Source organism: Vigna unguiculata, chromosome 2 (assembly GCF_004118075.2).
Source record: "Vigna unguiculata cultivar IT97K-499-35 chromosome 2, ASM411807v1, whole genome shotgun sequence".
NCBI lineage: Eukaryota > Viridiplantae > Streptophyta > Magnoliopsida > Fabales > Fabaceae > Vigna > Vigna unguiculata.
The window spans coordinates 27198394-27218091 of NC_040280.1; the positions used below are offsets into that span (position 1 = coordinate 27198394).

General features: G+C 31.5%; 3 protein-coding genes across 8 annotated transcripts; 2 read left to right on the forward strand and 1 right to left on the reverse strand.

Annotated features, from left to right (window-relative positions):
* Nucleotides 1-1969: 1969 nt before the first annotated feature.
* LOC114170446 (methyltransferase-like protein 23) lies at nucleotides 1970-7359 on the reverse strand. 6 transcript variants are annotated; one of them, XR_003601070.1, is made up of 8 exons: nucleotides 7156-7359; nucleotides 6960-7064; nucleotides 6798-6884; nucleotides 6157-6207; nucleotides 5823-5916; nucleotides 5647-5731; nucleotides 4898-5549; nucleotides 1970-2281 (listed from the first exon to the last, which is right to left on the reverse strand). XR_003601070.1 is itself a non-coding variant. In XM_028055921.1 (8 exons), the coding sequence occupies exons 1-8, from the start codon at nucleotides 7273-7275 to the stop codon at nucleotides 2220-2222; spliced, it is 711 nt and encodes a 236-aa protein (XP_027911722.1). In that variant the 5' UTR covers nucleotides 7276-7359; the 3' UTR covers nucleotides 2040-2219. The 6 variants fall into 6 exon arrangements, 5 of the variants coding, with proteins under 5 accessions (XP_027911722.1, XP_027911740.1, XP_027911755.1 ...); XM_028055921.1 differs by having other exon boundaries at nucleotides 2040-2281; nucleotides 5443-5549; XM_028055939.1 differs by having other exon boundaries at nucleotides 2040-2281; nucleotides 5392-5549.
* On the forward strand, nucleotides 2866-4651 carry LOC114170435 (peroxidase 64-like). The gene is made up of 4 exons (XM_028055912.1): nucleotides 2866-3250; nucleotides 3360-3548; nucleotides 3686-3848; nucleotides 3952-4651. Exons 1-4 carry the CDS (start codon nucleotides 3047-3049, stop codon nucleotides 4344-4346), a joined length of 951 nt encoding a protein of 316 aa, XP_027911713.1. The 5' UTR covers nucleotides 2866-3046; the 3' UTR covers nucleotides 4347-4651.
* A 4491-nt stretch (nucleotides 7360-11850) lies between the features above and the next one.
* On the forward strand, nucleotides 11851-16887 carry LOC114173505 (la-related protein 1C-like). Its single transcript, XM_028057956.1, has 6 exons — nucleotides 11851-12582; nucleotides 12950-13430; nucleotides 13502-13664; nucleotides 13770-13860; nucleotides 15604-15675; nucleotides 15826-16887. The coding sequence occupies exons 1-6, from the start codon at nucleotides 12169-12171 to the stop codon at nucleotides 16123-16125; spliced, it is 1521 nt and encodes a 506-aa protein (XP_027913757.1). The 5' UTR covers nucleotides 11851-12168; the 3' UTR covers nucleotides 16126-16887.
* Nucleotides 16888-19698: the final 2811 nt, after the last annotated feature.

Genomic DNA, 19698 nt, shown 5'->3' on the forward strand with positions numbered 1-19698 from the left:
AGTTTTAGTTTAGACTTCTTGATAATTAAGAGGAAATGGTTTTTGTTTAATATGTTTTTAGTCATTTTGAAATTAATGAAAACTTGTCTGGTCTCAATTATTGGTTGCTTGCCAATTACTTTTTTATTTTGAAAAAGAAGAAATAAAAAATATATAAAACGTGTTATTTAAATGTATAAAATAAGTAAAAGAGAAACATCTATCTAGATTAGATTAGTGAAAAAACTTATTCAGAGTGAAGATGCCCTGCTATTAATATCTATAACGATATATTTATATAATCTATAGCAATATACAAAAAAAATATCTTTTTTTTACACATTTCGTTATTTCAGCTTTATCTTTATTTATTTTAAAAATTAATTTTTATAAATAAATTATTTTTAACCGTTATTTTAAAAATCTCTTTGTCTTACATCGTTATTTTAAACACTTCTTTTATGTACATATATCTTTTTTAATTTTACATTTAACAATTATTTTAAAAATTAATTATATATTTTTTATTGATCTTAACTTAAATTTTTATGAAAATTAAAAATACGACTACACAGAAGTGACAACGTCTGTGTTTTTGTTAATAATATATAAGAGATATTCTATTTTGTATCCATATTTTGTTATTCCAATTTTATCCTTAATTATTATTACCTTTAATCGTTATTTAAAATAAATTGTCTTAACAATTATTTTAAAAATTCTTTTGTGTAAATATTTTATTTTTCTAATTTAACATTTAACAACTACTTTAAAATAATAATAATATTAGCGTGATTTCAATTAAGTAAAATAACTTGACCAAAAACATGATCTGACATAAGCAGCACGTCGATTAGGGAGAGTTGTTTAGGACTAGAATCACATCGTACACCAATATAAGCCAAGATCACAACATAATCATCTTACATTTTGCTATCCTCTTTAGATCTTTGGAAAATAAAGCTTTACAACTTTACCTTTATAAAAAGCCTTACTACATTCTTTATCTTATTAATTGTCATCTTTTTCTTATAAACAATTCAAATCAAGTAATAATACAATAGTTAGGATTCCCTGTGTAATCATTGTCCTTGGTTCGGAATTGTATAACCAAATTCCTCTATAATTTATAGACAAATTATAGATTAAAGACATTATTGGCATCCATCCTTTATGGGAATTTAATCTGACCAAAAAGAATCAGTCCCAACAAAATAGTAAAAATATAGTTTAATTTTTCATTTAAATAAAATTTAACTAATAATTTTGTTTTGATATTTAATCCTTTTGATTCGTTTTAATTTCCATATTTATTTTTTTACTTAATTAAATTCTTATTTTCGTAAAATGACTTGATGCAGTTCCTTTTGCTAAATTGACGTAAATATTATTTTAGCATGTAACATATCAAAATCTAAGTTTATCATGTATTAAAATCTGAATTATGTTCTATCTTAGAATCTTTGTATTTTGAAATGTGACACTTTTTGATACATAGAAAATGACTCAAATTTTAATACATTACAAATCTAAATTTTGACACATAATACTTTCCAATGATATTAATGTCAATTTAATAAAATGGATCATAGTGATATTTTTTACAAAAAAATGAAACTCTGATTGAATCTTTTTAAAAATTAGATACTCAATTACGTAAAAATAAAATACACTAATCAGAAACTTAAATATTAAAACCAAATTACTGATTAAATCTTCAAATAAATATTCATATTGTGTTAATTGTGATTTAAGTGTAATGGGATTCTAGTAAAAGATTAAGAGTACAATTTCTTAGATTTATACACAGTTTCAGGAGACATAGGAACTGCACAAACACGCATTACCAGCAACACCACAGCAACTCTATGTATCTATCATCTATTCATCTTTGGACAAACAATCAGCTGATTTACTTGCATTTTGAGGCCAAAAGTGCACTACAGACACTTGATTACGTAAATATAGCACCACTGATTGAATAAGCTACTTTTTTTTCATCTTAAACATAAAGAAAATCTCATTTTACTATTTGCTTTTTACAAATGCACCGGACTGTCTGGACACAAATTAGTACTGTTAATAATTAGATTCCTCTGAACTATGATTTACATAAGCAGGAAAGCTCCTACAATAATAATTGTTGTTTTGATAAGACCTGGCTACCATTATAACTAACAAAGACTTGCAATGCAAGCTTTGGCACAAAAAGAAAAAACAAAAATTACGATGGCTCAACCTTAACTACCGCATACATTCCTATATCTGAGGCGCAGTTTCCTTTGCTTGTTACTTCTGTGTCCTGCCATTTAAAAAAAAAAAAAAGATTTATTTTCAATTAGATCTCTACAAGGAATTGATATAAACACTTTCTAAAAAAAGTTAAAACCCAAAAGAAAGAAACATGAAGTGCTTTTCTCTCACAAATTATGAAAATAATTTTAAATAATCATAAATGAGTTTCACCACAAAAAAAAAAAGCACAAAAGATACAAACATTACAGTGAAATAGAAAAGCACATGTACTATTGGGCATGAGGCTGTTGTCCTCAATTTCCGTCAAAAAGTCTAAACTTGATATCTCAATTGCTCTATCACAAATATGAGAAGACCAAGTGTAATTGTCATAATCGATGAATCATAATGGTGCATTATGGAGTAGGGGATGAAATTGTGATCTTACCAACCGTACCCTTGATGAGAGGAGACCATGAAACTATAGCTTAAGCCTGGATTTAGCATGAATATGTAATTACATTATTCTGATCCAGAGTAACGTGAAAAAAGTAATAAAAGAGGACCATCACATATCATAAGCCACAGAAAGCTACTAGAAAAGTTTAATAACCTTCATTTAGTCCACGGACCATAAAGTGGATTGTCTTTTTGTAACGAGAATGCTTCAACATTACTACTCTTCATTGACAGTACTTCTTAACGAATTGATTTCTTGTGCCACGATATCTCATACAATGATTCAGCTCTTTTTATCTCTATAAATGACCACTTCCCCCATCGTTAATTTCCACGGCTAAAAGCTAAAAATCATCAAAGTACTCAAATTGGCATGGCTACCATGGTTGCTTTCTTGAACTTGGTCATCATGCTTTCAGTGGTCTCTACCGGAAAGTCACTGAGCTTAAACTACTATGAAAATACATGCCCTAAAGCGGAGTGCATTGTTGCGAAGGCAGTGAAGGATGCCACTGCTAAGGACAAAACTGTTCCAGCAGCACTTCTTCGAATGCACTTCCATGATTGTTTCATTCGGGTAACAGAATTTTGACTCCCTCCTTACATCTTGAGTGTCTGTTTCTGCTTCATTTGATGTGTCATTAAGAAAATCATTTTTTTTTATTTGTTCCCCTGTTTTCTTGAAGGGGTGTGATGCCTCCGTGCTGTTAAATTCAAAAGGAAACAATAAAGCAGAAAAAGATGGGCCACCAAACGTTTCTTTGCATGCATTCTATGTCATTGATGCAGCAAAGAAAGCATTAGAAGCTGCATGCCCTGGTGTGGTCTCTTGTGCTGATATCCTAGCTCTGGCAGCAAGGGACGCAGTTTTTCTGGTAAGCAATCTACTTAAAGAACCAACTTTCTCATCATTTAAAGTCTAAACAGCTGTTATGTCTTTGAGAATTGATAAATGCAGCTAAGGTAACTTGTATGTGCAAGTCTTGACTAATGGTACAAATATATTCTACAGTCTGGAGGACCTACATGGGATGTTCCTAAAGGAAGAAAGGATGGAAGAACATCTAAGGCCAGTGAAACCATAAAGTTACCAGGTCCAACCTTCAACTTATCACAACTGCGGCAAAGCTTCTCTCAAAGAGGACTGTCTGGGGAAGACTTGGTAGCTCTGTCAGGTAAGTCATCCCTAAAGTCAAAACTACCAAAACTTAACATTTTTCATTTATTCCAATCTATATCTAAATAGAGTTTAGACTAAATATCTTTTAAATCGTGTAGGGGGGCATACTCTGGGTTTCTCTCATTGCTCATCTTTCAAGAGCAGACTCCACAGCTTCAATGCTACACATGATATTGACCCTTCATTAAATCCGTCATTTGCAGAAAAACTGAAATCAATTTGTCCACTAAAAAATCTGGCAAAAAATGCAGGCACCACTATGGACCCTTCTTCAGCAACTTTCGACAATACATATTACAGGTTGATCCTCCAACATAAAGGCTTGTTTTCTTCTGATCAAGCTTTGCTTGATAACCCAGACACCAAGAATCTGGTTACGAAGTTTGCCACCTCACAAAAGGCATTTAATCAGGCTTTCGCAAAGTCCATGATCAAAATGAGTAGCATCAACGGGGGACAAGAGGTTAGGAAGGACTGCAGAGTGGTCAATTAAAAAATTAAATCAATTTGAAAGTTGATGTTGCATACAAGTTATTCAGTACGAAATTGGTGGAACAAAGTTCCCATATGGGCAAGAATATTGCATCTTTTTCCTCCACAAAAAAGAAATTGGTATATTTATCTCAAGTTAATAATATATAAATCATGTCTTGGGAAATTAATTTAGTAGTTATAAATATCATTTTGGTAGTCTTGAGTAATGAGTCAAGCAAGGTTCCGCCGGACAAATGAAGGTATCCCTGCTTAATCAAAGGATGAAAGTCAAGGTAAAAATTAAGAGCTCAACTTTTGTGACAATCAAGCCAAACAAACTTAACTCACAAAAGACTACGATTTGGAAATGGCAGATATGATTTTCTTCCGTTGTAATAATGCTACTAAGTCTTATCATGTATCCTCAAACAACGTTATTGGGGCGTACGGTACTTTTAGGCATAGTTCATGTTTGAGCGTTCACTTTCCCATTTTCCTTCCAAAACTATTATTGGTTGCTAGATGTTGTTTCTGAGATATAGGATGAAATGTTGCGAAGAATGTGATTACCTTCATTGCAAAAGAAAATTTTCTTAAATAATCAACTCAATAATTATATGTGGTTTTCAGGCTCTAGCCACTTGACAGCACTGCAAATATCAACCTGTAAACATCCTTTTACAAATGAGTAACAACACACCAAGTGATCTTAGATGTAAATTAAACCTAGCCCAAATATATTTCAAAAACATGTAGTACTAAAAACACTAAAATTTTCATCAACAATTGCTATCCCAGTTCCCCATCCACAAAGATTATTGCCTTACACCATTTCTCAAGATTAAGGAACCACAAAATAAAAAGAAATAGTTTTTTCTTCATCTAATGTATAGCAGAAAAGTATGATATGATATCCATTTTAGGAGGCATTTCTGTAGCGTGATCATGGCCTAAACAATTTCTTGATCATATAGATATGAGATGCAAGAGAGCAACAAGAATTTATATAACAACAGCCGCCCGACCCAAAAAAACTGCTAATTTTTTTCACAGTTTTGAGCTACCTCAAGCATTATCTTTTGAGATAGGAGCTATCTCTGCCAATTGAATGTTACCGCTTAGTAGTGATGCTTTGTCGGGTGGAAGGAAGGAAAACCCGTCAAGAAGTTTCAAACACTTTAAGCCCCATTTTCCCATCAAAAACTCAATAAGGTGGTGCCCACTGAAAGTAATTAATTAGCTAAATTAAATATTCTGCTTATGGAGTAACAACGAAATTTCCTCACTAGTTCAGAGGATCATATTAGAATGAAAGGTACCTTCGATTATGGTATGACGTTATAAAAATCGACCCAGGAGAATTTTGGAGCAAGAATGTCACAGTAGCAAAGAGGTCATCAAAGGCTGAATAAAGTGCAAAAATCAAACTTCAGTCCAATTCACAGAGGAAGGCGACCCATAAGGTAATGAGTAATGCACTCCTTTTTCGTCTCACCATTTGAATCGTACAACACATCGGCCCCTAGAATAAGTGTGGGCTGTAAACTGAATAACGGTGCATCCCAAACACCCCACGTCAATCCCAACACCTATAAATAGAAGCCAAAACATTCAGAAAACATAAACAATTAACAATATATAAAATTTCAACATCATGAACATCCACAAATAAGCATTAAGCTTCCACTCGTCACCACCTTTAGGAAATTCCATGCTAAACATAGACTTCCATAATATTCTACTGAAACATTAACACATTCAACGCACATTTTCACCACAGACTTCGTTATTTGGAACATGTTGAAACAATCACTATAATGATAGCTTACATTGCACTCAAGCTTGTTCAACTCACAAACTCTTCTCATGTTGTCAAGCACCTGCAAGTTCAAAACATAACATGATGCAGTCAACTGATAGTATATCTGCTAAATTTCGGGATCCGGTCAATAATTTAATCATTTGCTTACAATAATCATATAAGAATACGGTTAATGAAGAACAGAGTCATGTTGGCAATTACTTTATTTATTTTAAAGATCACATATATCTTCAAATGAAAAACAATTTATTCAAACTGGATAAGAATCCAATGAACAACAAAGTTCTCCTTCCAAGTATTTATCAACATCGCATCTGCATATCCAGACAGACTAAAAGCCAAACACTGTTAGCCGACTAGGCTTTAGACCCTCAATTTCAAATTGAAAAGATTAATCCTCTTACATTGAAAATACGATACTTTAGTTCATTCATTTGCATACTTAAACTAACTTAAACATTCAGTGGTAGTTTTTTTTATCATTACAAAGTTTAAAAATTTACCAAATTCCCATATTTTCCCAAGTTAAAGAGATTAAATTGATTGATTTGAAACTCTAGGAATCAAAATCAATATTTACAGAAATAAAGGGAACAAAAATATGTTTCTTTTTCGGATAACAATAATTGGATGGTAGTAATGTAACACCTCTAATCTGGTGGAGTTATCTGTAAGAGTGACACGAGCACCGAGTTTTGCAGCAACCAAGCCAGGCAAGGAAGTTCCAGCACCTAGCTGCACGAATATAATAAGAAAAAAAAAACGATAATAAATGACACAATAGCACAAATCTGAAATAATAAGACGAACCTCAACTACGGTGGCGCCTGAAAACCGATGCTTCTGCTGCCACACGTACTCGGCAAGAACTACGCTGCAGGGCCAGACGAATAGGCCATAATCTTCCTTCATGTTCTGCGTTGAAGCCACGGAAATAACAGAAGAAGAGTAATCGTTAGTTGACTGGAAAATTCAAGTTGTGGAGAGATGTTTTGAAGTGAAGAACCTCGATGATGGAGATGGAGAAGCTCGGAGATTCAGAATCGTCGCCGAAACAGTGGCGTGAAACGGTGGTCATGGTGAGAGTGTCATCGCACTCCTCGTCATCCCAATCTTTCTCTTCCATGGCTCCCACGAAAAGGAGTTAAGAAACCTCCAAATTTCAAGGGGATTTGGGGCTTCGAAACCTTTCTTACGTAAATGATGTTTATTTAGGTCAAACATTCACAAAAATAAAAGAAAATTAAAAGCATATATTATAAAAAAATAAATAATAAAAGTGCTATGTGTTGAGTTTATTACAGTTACAAAAATGTAATATATGTGGATAAGAGATAAACTTAATAACTTAATTGAAGTAAATGTCAAAAATACGAATGGATGGTCTCTCATTTCTTGATCTTGTATTTTTCCTTTTTTTCTTATCATTATTGCATATAATGGAATTTTTCGAAAAAGGTTTATTGGTTGTAAATCCATTTTTTATAAGTGGGGAGTTTGTTTAGTAAAAAAGTTGTAAATAAAAAAAAAAACTTGTTAAATAATATGTTATGGATTTTATATTGGTTGTATATATATGGGGAGGGTAGTTATTGTTTTATATGATTATTATTACTATGGTGTTATATGTATTGAAGTGATTGTGATAAATATTTGTTTAAGACATTTACATGACAATAGGATGTGTTTTTTTATTGTGTTTTGATGTATAAGTGTGAACAATGACTTTAATCAACATTTTAAGAACTTGTGACTATCTCAATTTTCTTTTAAAATGATAAAATAAATAAAAGTTATTTTACTATAAAGATACATACTTTAGCTTTTATAAAGAAAAACTTTATTCAATTGCATAATTTCTGTTGAGTTATAGGAATAAGTGTTGTGTAAAGGATAACGTAAATATGTTAAACATATAAATGAAAGTCACAATAATGTAAATTTGATGTGATATGATTTGATGCGATAAATAGTTAATTCGAAAAAGTATTGACATCTTTTATTTTTAATATAATAAAGTAACGATTTTATTACAAAACTTTAATAAATAATTATTAATTTTTCATTTCCTTAGTTTTTTTAAAAAAAAACAAAAAACTTTGTTACTTCACTTATTTAGAAGTTTTCTATCAACAACATTCTTGTTTAATCGTCACATTAATTGTAGAACAAAAAATAACTTCCATCATTGACTATTCAAACTATTTTAGTGACATTATCAACAATATATAAGTACATTAAAGTAAGTAAAATACGTTAGTCTGCCAAGTAAAAGGTGAACGAGTTGAAATTTTCAACCTGCCAACCTGCCGTGATCCGGGCTAGCCCGCCTAACCTGCTAAAGTGGTGAGCCAACCCTCCTTATTCACCAACCCGTTTTTTTTAAATATTTAAAAATAAAAAATTATTAAATATTTTTTTATATTATACAAAATAGTTTTTATAGATAACAAAATTTGTAAACAACAAATTTTAAAAAGTGAAAAGAAAATTAAAAAAAAAAGTGACAGGTCGGCCGCCGACTTGCTGACCCACCTTGAGACGGAACGAGTTACAAAATTCAATTTATTTTGTTGTGATAGACCAGTCTGATCCGCCCCATTTTTGGCGAGCCAACGAGACAGGTCAAAACAGGCCAGGCTAACCCGTCTTGACATCTGTACCGCTCTACTCTAACAATTTTATAGATGTTTTAGTGAGTTTATTTCGTGGATAAAATTAAATTATGTATACTTTAATTTCTATAAATTTCTCTGCATGCTTTTTAAAAAAAAAAATAAATTTGTATAAATTAACCGATAAGAAAGTAATTTGATTTTTTCATATGTTTCTGGATAAGTTTGTTCAAACAGTTAATTTAAACTAAAAGATAAAATTTAATTTATTTAAAAATCTAAAGGATCGAATAAATAAAAAATTAGGGTAAAAAAATAAGTTTATTGATAGTGATATAACATTGGATAAAGAATATATAATAATATAGGAGTCGATCAGGCTTAAATAATTTTTCTAAAAAGGTATAGTTCAAGTTTTGCGCCAGTCCGTTGGGCTGCTTGGAGCAATTGGACAAGAAAAAAACTAAACCCGATTTTGTATTGGCTAGATTGAATTCTTATGAAAAAAAAAAGTTGGGAAGAAAAAAATATCCATCAATATAGGAACTTCTTCCTGCACCTCCATATTTTCTTACTGTGTCTCCACAAGTAAAGTTAAAAGTCAATACGGGACACGCACCATTTACACCTTTCTAAACATTCCAAGAGAAGAGACAAAAAACACCAATTAAATAATTAAAATAAAACTGGTAAACAACACACCAATTAACTAATTAAAACAAAACTGGTAAACCACGTCCAAGTAGTTCACAGCAAAACAAAATCTCAAGGATTCAACACCAAAATAATTCATAATCCATCGAGGATTGTACGATCCATAATTTAAAATTATCGTAAAAATTATACGATCCGTAATATAAAATTTCATTACATATTGTGGAATTTATAGTGTGTAAAATTATTATTTTTACACGTCGGTTTATGTAATATGAAATATCTATGAATTGCAAGATCCAACAACAATTACAAACATTAGTATAATTGAAATAAAAAAAAAAGGTGTGGAAAGAAAATATGGAGTACATGAAGAAATCCCCATCAATCTAACAAGTGTCATTTCTTAATTAATTGGATTTTTGTTTTTTTGTTTTTTTACTAAAATTTGGTTCATCATTTTGTGAAGAGATGTGATGCACAAATACTTTAATATAAGTAACGTATAAGTATTTTACATATATTTCTATATGATATTTTATGATATTTTATCAATATATTATTGAATAAAACTTATAAATTGCGACTAACAATTATTAACAAATACATTTATCAACTTAGATATTAATTTACAAAACTAAAATTATTGGTTACTAAAATAGTTATTATTATGAATAAAAAATTATAACTGGTAACTAAATTGGTTTTTAAAACTATATATATTGGTTTTAGCTACCAAAGAAAATTAGTTACTAAAAATTAGCTACATAACTATTGGCTACCAAAATAAATTAGTTTCTAATTAAGTAGTGACTAATCTAATGACAATTATAATTTTTTATTTATAATAATGAATATTTTAGTAACCAATAATTCTTTTTATGATTTGGTATCTAAATTAGTCATTATAGTGACTAACTATTTTTTGTTTATAATTGAGAATTTTCGTATATCAATGAAGTATCTAGTCTATAAAGTAATAATATTTTCATAATAACATAATTTATAACTTTTTAGGTTGACAACTTTGATATATATGATTTTAATTTAGATTCACACAATAACAATCATATATTTATTATATTTTAAATATTTATTGTACATTTTTTAATATATCTATACCATATATTATATCTTATTATTTTTAAAATAAATTTATTAATGTATCATATTTCTAATGTAGATTTTAGAATGAAATTTGTCTGGTTAGTGTCACAAAGTTTTGGATTCAAAATTTATATATGAAAAACAAAATTAGTAAAATGAATTTGCCATACAAGAGAGATAAACAAATTCTGGATAGATCTTTTCTTTCAAATAAATATTATGACCTATGATTTCTGATTTGTTAATAAAATATAAACACAAATTATTCATCGTAAAATAAAATACGGAATTTCTTAGTTAAATTTTGTAACTTCATAATTAAATGACGTGGAATTTAAAATAGTTTTGCACCATTTCATCACTTAATAAAATTAAATGTTGTTGACTCACACCATACTTTACTCATTCTCCTTGCTATTGAAGTAGCCTTATGGAAAGACTAGCTATAATTCATTTGAAACAATTTCCCAAAGCCAAATTTCTAGAAATCATTAACAGGTGAGGATTTCAGTGATGGACAATGCTATTTTCACACTCAAAATTTTTTTATTCTTATTTGATAATATCTTTTACTATTTTTCACTTATTTTTTCCTTTACAAGTATAAAAGTTTATTTTTTTTATAATCATTTTATCATTGCATAAATGTCAAATAGCTGACAAATATTAAACAATTTTTTTTTTCTTAAGTGAGAATCGCAAGGTGGTTTTGTTAGGTTTGTGTGCCCATCTTTCAGTCTACCTATTATAAAGTTAACAATTTATGGTGCTGTTGGTTTATTTCATAGGACCACGTTGTGTCATAAATACTTCAAAAGTCATAGCAAAGTAAAATAAAACCCAAAAGTCACATTGAAAAAACTTTTAAATTTACTATGATCTCCTTAAAAAAACTCATTCACTTTTTATACATTATACTAACATGACAAAGAATGATGACAAGTTACCACTTAATTACGATAGTAGAATTGATTAAAATAAACAAAAATGCATCATTTAATTTAATTGCATGTTACTGGGAAATTATGAGTGCAGTAGCATGTTATTTGGCTTAGCTTTTTCTTCGGACTAAAGCTACGTGGAAAATGCAAACACCTTTTTTCTGGCCCAAGAAAAACACATAGTTGAAAAAAAGTAACAATATTATTATTAGCTGTGTGATTAATTAATTGATTTAATGGTTGTGCAAGCAAGTGGAAGGTGTGATACTAAAAATTATTTAATTAGAGCGCGCAAATGTAATTGGGTTTGGGACAGAAAAAGACGCAGAGAGAGAGTGGGAAATTTAACGGCAGTCACAGTAACTGAGCAAGGACGCCAAAAGCGAAAGTCGTAACGGAAAGAGAATGGAAATAACGCGGGGGCATTTCCGTAATCTCGCGCGCTGCAGAAGAAGAAAACCTGGCATCAGAAGCGTTGCGCAACAATCTTTCGTCTGAAACGCATTCTTTTCTCCCACGCACACAAACGAACCAAGGTTCTTCTACCTTGCGATCAGATCGCACAATTTTTGGAACCCTAATCTACTGCATTTCGCTCGGGACATTCGTGAGAATCGCAGCCAACACTCTCTGCGAATCGAATCCTCGTCGTCGTCACGTCGATCATCTTGTCGACTGAGATATTAACCCTAAACGTTTTTTATGGCTATGACCGGTAACCATTCCCCTCGCCATTCCTCCGATAACCACCAACCGCGCCGCGCCGCGCGCCTGACTGCTTCTTCGCCGTGGAACCAAGTTGTGCGCGGCGAATCGGAGCCCGTTGCGGTGCCTCCGTCGTCATCTCCCGCCGCGCCGTATCAGGTGACGGAGGCTTTCCATTCCACTGTCTCGACGGCGGACGATTTTAGCTCCGCCGTGGAGAGTTCGGACAATGGCGGCGCAGCGAAGAGGCCTGTTTGGAACAAGCCTTCTCCTAATGGCGCGGCGGCTTCCGAGGCCCAGCCGGTGATTGACGCGCTTTCGTGGCCGGCGTTGTCGGTGTCAACAAGAGCTGCAATGAAATCGGAATCGGCGAAGGGTTTGTTGGATGGATCTTCTGTGCCACAGTTGCAGGTTTTGTTCTTCTGCCATTCAATCTATTTTTTCTGTTATTTTAATAATCAGTTTGACGATTAAAAAATTGCTGCAATTTTTAGTGTTCCATACGGTTGAGGCTAGTTTTTTTTTTTTTTTTTTTTTTGCGTTGTCGAATTGATTTTTCGTGTGTTCTGATGGTGTTAAGTGGCTTGATTATACTAATATACGGAGGTAGTTATGTGGTACAATTTGGAAAATGCATGTATGTGCCTGTTAAAGTGTGTGGAAATCGGTACTGGATTAGTTTATGTGTATTAACAACTAGATGGACTGTGAACTTTGTTGGCCTATATGGTTAGTGTGTATGTGCAACGACATTGCTATTGTTAATTGCTGATTGCAGGTTTTGGGAAGTGCGTCTTCTTCCTCCTCTCTTCAGAGGGAAGTCAGTGATAATACAAGCACCGAGAGTACCAACAGTGTGGCGTCAACTCGGCAGAAATCAGTGAAAAATCACAGTTCAAATGCGTCTTCGAATGGTGGCCAGTCACCCCAGGCTTCGGTAGCTGCAACTGGGTCCCATAACTCCTCTCCAAAGGACCACACACAGAGAGGTGGTTTTGTGTCCAATGATCATCCGCAGCAGCGTAATTCGTTTAGAAATCGAAATGGTGGTCCACATCAGCGCGGAGATGGTTCTCACCATCATAACTATGGGAACAGGCGCCAAGAATGGAATAATAATAGAAGTTTCGGAAGTAGAGATACCAATGTCCCTCCACGAGTTGTTCCAAGATTTATACGGCCACCTCCGCCTCCTAACTCTACTCAATTTTTTCATCCATCACCAATGCGGCCTTTTGGTGGCCATATTGGATTCCATGGTATGGTGTATTAATGTTATGGTGATTTCTTTCAACACAGAACATGCTCTGATGACTGTATTCATTTCCAGAACTGTCACCTCCGGTGGTGTTTGTTGCAGCTCCACCTCCACCCCCAGATTCACTGAGAAGTGTTCCTTTTGTGCCTCCCATGCCACATCATCCCCTGTTCTTTACAGGTCCTGACCCTCAGTTGCAAAATAAGATAGTCACCCAGATTGACTACTATTTTAGGTACTGTTTTTACTTTGGTCTTTCGGTGTTTTGTTTTTGTTAGTTTGTTGTCTTCAATCGGTTCCGAAAGCTGACTGTAGTTGTACCACAACTTGTCTATCGCAGTAATGAGAATTTAATTAAAGATACGTTCTTGCGGCAGAACATGGATGACCAGGGCTGGGTTCCCATTAAATTAATTGCAGGCTTCAACAAAGTGAGTTATGAAGGAGAAATAGATAGATTGTTTTGTTTTTTCACTGACTCATAAAATATATGCTTTTGAAAAACGCATAATGATTAACCTACTTTAGTGGAGATGGATTAAATTGTATCTAATGACCACTTGTCTTCTACTGGATTGACTGATTGGCGTGTTTCAATCCTGTAAAAGACAGCTGGAGTGTTCTTATTTTGATCAAATTACGTCTTACCTTAGTTGCCCTTTCCATACATTCATTGGATTACAAATATTGGTAGCATGTATATGGCTGCACAGTCTGCACCATTTCAGTAGAAAGCATGTCAACGACTGGGGAAAAACATGACTCTAAATCAAGTTTTTGCATTAAAATCATTGAAGTAACAATGTGTATATTGTAAGTTCTCCGATTTTCGCACCCTACTTTGATTTTATTTGGTAGATAGTCCTTATAGTTTTGGGGGATTCAAGTTTTGGTCTTTGATTTTTTTTTTCAAAGTTCAGTCCTACACTAACTTTCTCTATTATGTAGTAATGATGTTCTGTTTAAGGAATATGGACTCATGTTTTGATAATTTTGTTTTGTATTAAAAAATTAACTTGGAAAACAAAAAAGTTACTGCAGGGAAAATTTTAAACACATGGATTGGATCTGTTTTAAAGGTTAAGTTAGGTTCTGGTTAAGTAAATAAAAACTTATTGTTGTTCAATTTTTTTACTACAGCCTTATTCTCTCCGTATTCCAAGTCTTTTCCTAACCTTTTATATCCATTTTTTTAACAGCACCATTTATATCAAATTGCTTGTGTTTATTCTCAAATAAAAAGGATAGCGGAACTGAAAGCTTGAGTTTGGTAGTCAAATTGAGGTTATGCATAATACATCGAAAGAGTATTGATTTTTAAATCCAAGAGAACAGAAAAAAGGTGAAAAAGAAATAATCAAACTTTAGTTCCGAATTATTTTTCATCCTTAATGATATATGTCTAGTGGTGGGAAATGTATGTTGACATGGAGACACTGTTACTTTACAATTGTTGTAGTTAATGGATATAATTACTGTCAAGCACGTGATATTATGCCTATACACCAAGGGTGGATCATAAGGCTTTATGGTTTGTTATTTATAGTTCAATGTATATTTGGTTTAGACTTTTTTCCCTTTTGGCTAAACTTGAAACATTTTACTCTCTGGTGTATACAGAAGTTGATCTCACTAAACATCTAGAATCTTAATTATGACTGGTGAAATGGCAATGGGTAGTGAATGCGTGTGATTGTTTAGAGTATAACGACTTTTAGTGTACAGGTTTTGAAGTTTGTATTGGTGACTAGTTTAGTGTTGAATATCAAATTAATTTCGTAATGCTTCAGTTCAAGTTATGCATTCATTTAAATCTCTTCTATTTGGATGCGAGTAGTGTGGCCTTATTTGTTACCAATGATGAATGGTTTTTTTTTTTCTCTCTGGTTTATGCATTTGACTTGCAATATGCAGATTATGTTAGGTGCTGTTTGGACTCCAATTTTAGTACTTTTTAATGGTCACTATTTTAGTGTTGCAGTTCCTCAATTAACATACAAAATTTGTAACGTTGCAGTTCAAGTGATGCATTAATTTAATAATTTCTCCTACTTGAGTTGTAGCATTATTTCTTTACCCAATTACGGAATTAATTTGATACTCACCACTCAATGATGAATTATTTGTAGCATTAGCATATTGTTTATCCAATAATGAATATTTTTATCTGTCAGGTTATGTATTTGACTGACAATATCCAGATGATATTAGAGGCTGTTCGAAATTCATCTGCTGTTGAGGTGCAGGTAAATTCTTCGAATACTGTCTGCAGATTTGAGTTTGAGTGTTGACAAGATTTCATTGGTAGTATTTAGGGAAAAGTTATTTTTATTTTTTGTTTTATTCTATCATTTATTAAAGCTGTTTTAAAATTTCTCACTGTCATTTTATTATAGGGTGACAAAATAAGGAGACGAAATGATTGGAGGAGATGGCTCATGCCTCCTGTTCAGTTTTCTAATGCTACAACCCCTGGAGAGTCGAATCCGGACATACTGGCTGAACAAGTACACAATATTGCTTTGGAGACTAGTAACTATGATGGTCCAGGAGCACTAGAGGTTCTACATGATACTTCACAACAACATAGATCTACATTTGGGGATTTGAGTAGTCCATTGCAGCTCTCCACTGGTGAGGGTACTGGTCAAGTTGGAATTCAAGGTTCACTTCACTCCATTCCAGCAAGAAATTAGAGTTTTAGACGTGCATTAGCACTTTGTGTGTTTTTGAAGAGCTCATATTAAGAGGGACACGTGAAGCAGGATTCTAAGAATGGTCTAAGTCTTTACTTATGGCACAATGGGAAATGATTGCTCGAGGCATATTTAGGATAAATATGATTGAGAAACGGAAGAAAAATACATCGTATAAAACAGAAAACACGGTAACAGCTCCCTCTCCCCTCAGCAAAAGTACAGAAAAGACTTTTCTTTTTATTTAATGTTTATTTTTGTTTATGGAGCTAGATGCACGACTTTTGTGAATACTAAATTTCTTTATGGGTATAATGTTGTCACTCTTACGGGGGGAAATATTTGCTTTAATATGGGGAATTTTTGTCTGTGTTCCCGACTGCCCCTCAGCTGCTTTTTAAAATCTCTGGGTCAGCTTTGCCACCACCACCAGTATCGGGAGCATGTGCACGTGTGTTGAATGTGTTTGATAGCCACCTGCTGCCGCTGATGGAAGAGCAAATATAGCTTTCTGCCGCTGGAGCTGCTACTAAGTGTGATTGCTTTATGTCACTTGCCATAATATCTTCCGTTTCATCATATCTGCTCTATGACATTGGTATTTATATTTTTGTGTCTGTTTAAATTCTGCCAAAATTCCGAACCCGTAAGTGGTCCCTGTGGGGTCATTTAAGATTTTAATTATACAGGTTACAGCTGTATAAGGAGATATTATATTTCTGTTTAGATTTATGATATGAAGTTGCATGGATTCTGAACATATATCTCATAACACGCCGCCTCTTCATTTCCCCTCTCATACCCGGGTTTGATTTTGTTAGTTTTCAATGAAGTGTTGTGACATGTGAATGATCGGTTTTTCAAAATATTATAAGGAAATAGAAATTAATACATAATTTCTTGGCATACCGTAAGAAATTTGAAATTTGTTTAATATTAGCCGTCATTGAGCAATTGACATGATGTGGTTAAAAGAATCTCCATTCCAATGTATTCGACTCCCATTTTTATTCTTTAGAGGAAGCAGTTGCTGATTAGGTAGAGGGATCGGAGGAAGCTATAGGGTGAGGTTGGTGGCACCAAAATTTGTATTAAATAAATTTTGAGGTGGTTAGAAGCATACTCATAAATAGAGGGATTTATATATGTATATCTATATACATTAAATGAACTTTGCATTGTTTATTTAGTAGATTTTGGTAGCATAATAACACTTGAGAAACGTTAGTTATTTATTTAGCAATGTTATTTAGAAAAAAAAAGAGTTATGAAATGTATTGCAAAATTGTGCTGCGAGAACAATTTATTGAGTTGGATGATAAAGTTTTGGGACTTATGTTTCAATAGGGTGGCACTCTTGAAACTGGGCTGGAGGAAAATAGCTTGGGTTAGGTTGGTGATTGAACAGAAGTTAGAATGAGATCAAGCTCAACGAAAACAAGAGAAGTGTTGGGAGGTGAATAGGTGGATAGAAAGGAAATGAACATTAAATAAATAAATTTATTGGAAAAGAGGAATGTCATATCTCTGTATCTATTTCATATATTTAGTATTAATTATATCATATATTTCTAAATTTTTTCCCCCTATAGTTCATCTCTCTTTCAGGCTATTTGAGTCCCACAGTTTGTTGAGGAAAGAACTAGCGTAAGCTCTTGCAGGGAGAAATATTGAAATGAAAATACAAGAGTATTATAGTTGTAATATTATCAGATTATTTTATTTTTCTAATAAGTTAAATTAATTAAATTTACACTAATTTTTTTCAGTCGGTCTTTTAGTATTCTTCAAAAAAAAAAAAACTTCAATTCTTATTCACTTGATTTTCTTTACATTGTCTCAAATTCATCTTCCGATATAAATAAGAAATATTCATTTGTTTAAAAATATTAAATCAGACTCACCCTTAACCTTTATTCGATGAATAATAAAAAATATTATGTTTTTTTCTAGACAATTAAACAAACATTAAGAAAAAGTAAAAATATTAAAAAGTGAAGAAGTCTTATATTAATGTGCACATATAACATTTAATAACTGAACGTTAAACAAAAATTCAAATTCGTAATACAAACAAAAGCTAATATTAAAAAAACACAAAAACATTAAACAATAATAATGCAAGTTCTCAAGTTAGCTCTATGTAACAACACCTTCCAAACGATTGTACAAGATTCCTACCATTATTATTTTTCTAATATTTAAAATGTCAATTATTAGTTAGATTTATAAAAAAAGCAAAAAATGTTCCACTTATCACACTCAAAGAGAACCACAGAACTCAAAAGATAAATCCTATGAACCGATGTAAATAAATACTGAAGAGAGAAAAATCACTAGTGTTACTTTTTGTATGTATTTATTGACAAATACGTTTTTAATTTCAAACTTTTATTGTATAACAAACAATCGACCACATGATTAAGAAATAATGTCGTTTATCAATCATGTCACACTTTCATTGTACATCGATAGCAATTTATTTTTTTAATTTAATTAATGGTATTGAATTTGAGAAATTTAGACATTTAATTTAATTAAATATTTAAATATTATAAGAAAATAACAATATATCAATTTGTAAAAAATAATATTGATATCTAAACTAATTTTTATTATAAATAAAAAATTATAATTTGTATATGAATTATATATTATTTTAGATACTAGTATTTTTTTAGTTTATAAATTAATATATGAATTAGCAGATATAGAGAATAATTATTTTTTGTTTTTAATATAAGATTGGTTATTACTTAATGATTTTTTGTAGTGAAATAGTTTATTTTATTGTTGAAAATATACTAATTTATTTATATTCGAGTTATTAGTTATGGTCAACATAAGAGAATAGAAAGTATAAATAATTTTGATTTAAAAGAAAGTAGTATAATTTAAATTTTGAAAAGAAAATTGAGTTAAATATATGAAAAATAGATCAAAAATTTAATTCAACTTACCTTACAAAACCTATTTGTGTGAAACGAGGTTTACACTTATTACAAATTGTTACAAAATCTATTTGTAGAATGAAGTTTATACTTATTATAAATTGTGAATTCATATTATCGTTAGAAATGTTATAATAATTTAATTAAAATAAAATAATAAATTTCACTAAAATAAATAATAACTGTATGAGTGTAATATCATATTAATAGTATCAACTCATTATTATAAAATCAATTTTTCAATTGAAGTTGTCATTAATATATTAAAATAAACTTCACTTAAAGGTTAAAATAACGAGAAGTTATATTTTAAAACTCGTTTTCGTTTTTCATAAAAGATATCCGTAATATATTATAATTTCAAAACTTTGAATTTTCTGTCATAATTTTACTTTTAAAAATATTCAAAATGTTGAAATGGTAATATATATTTAAAATGATTAACTTCAAGAAAGTAAAATAAGATTATTAAATATATAAAAGAAAAATTGAAACCCTAATTTCAGAGATTGTAGATTTTTAATCAATCAAATGAACCAAGTTTGCCACGTAAAAAGTGTTAGCATGAAAAAAAGTTGTTTGGCCAAGTGTTGGTCTTTAATGATGTTATAAGACACGGAAT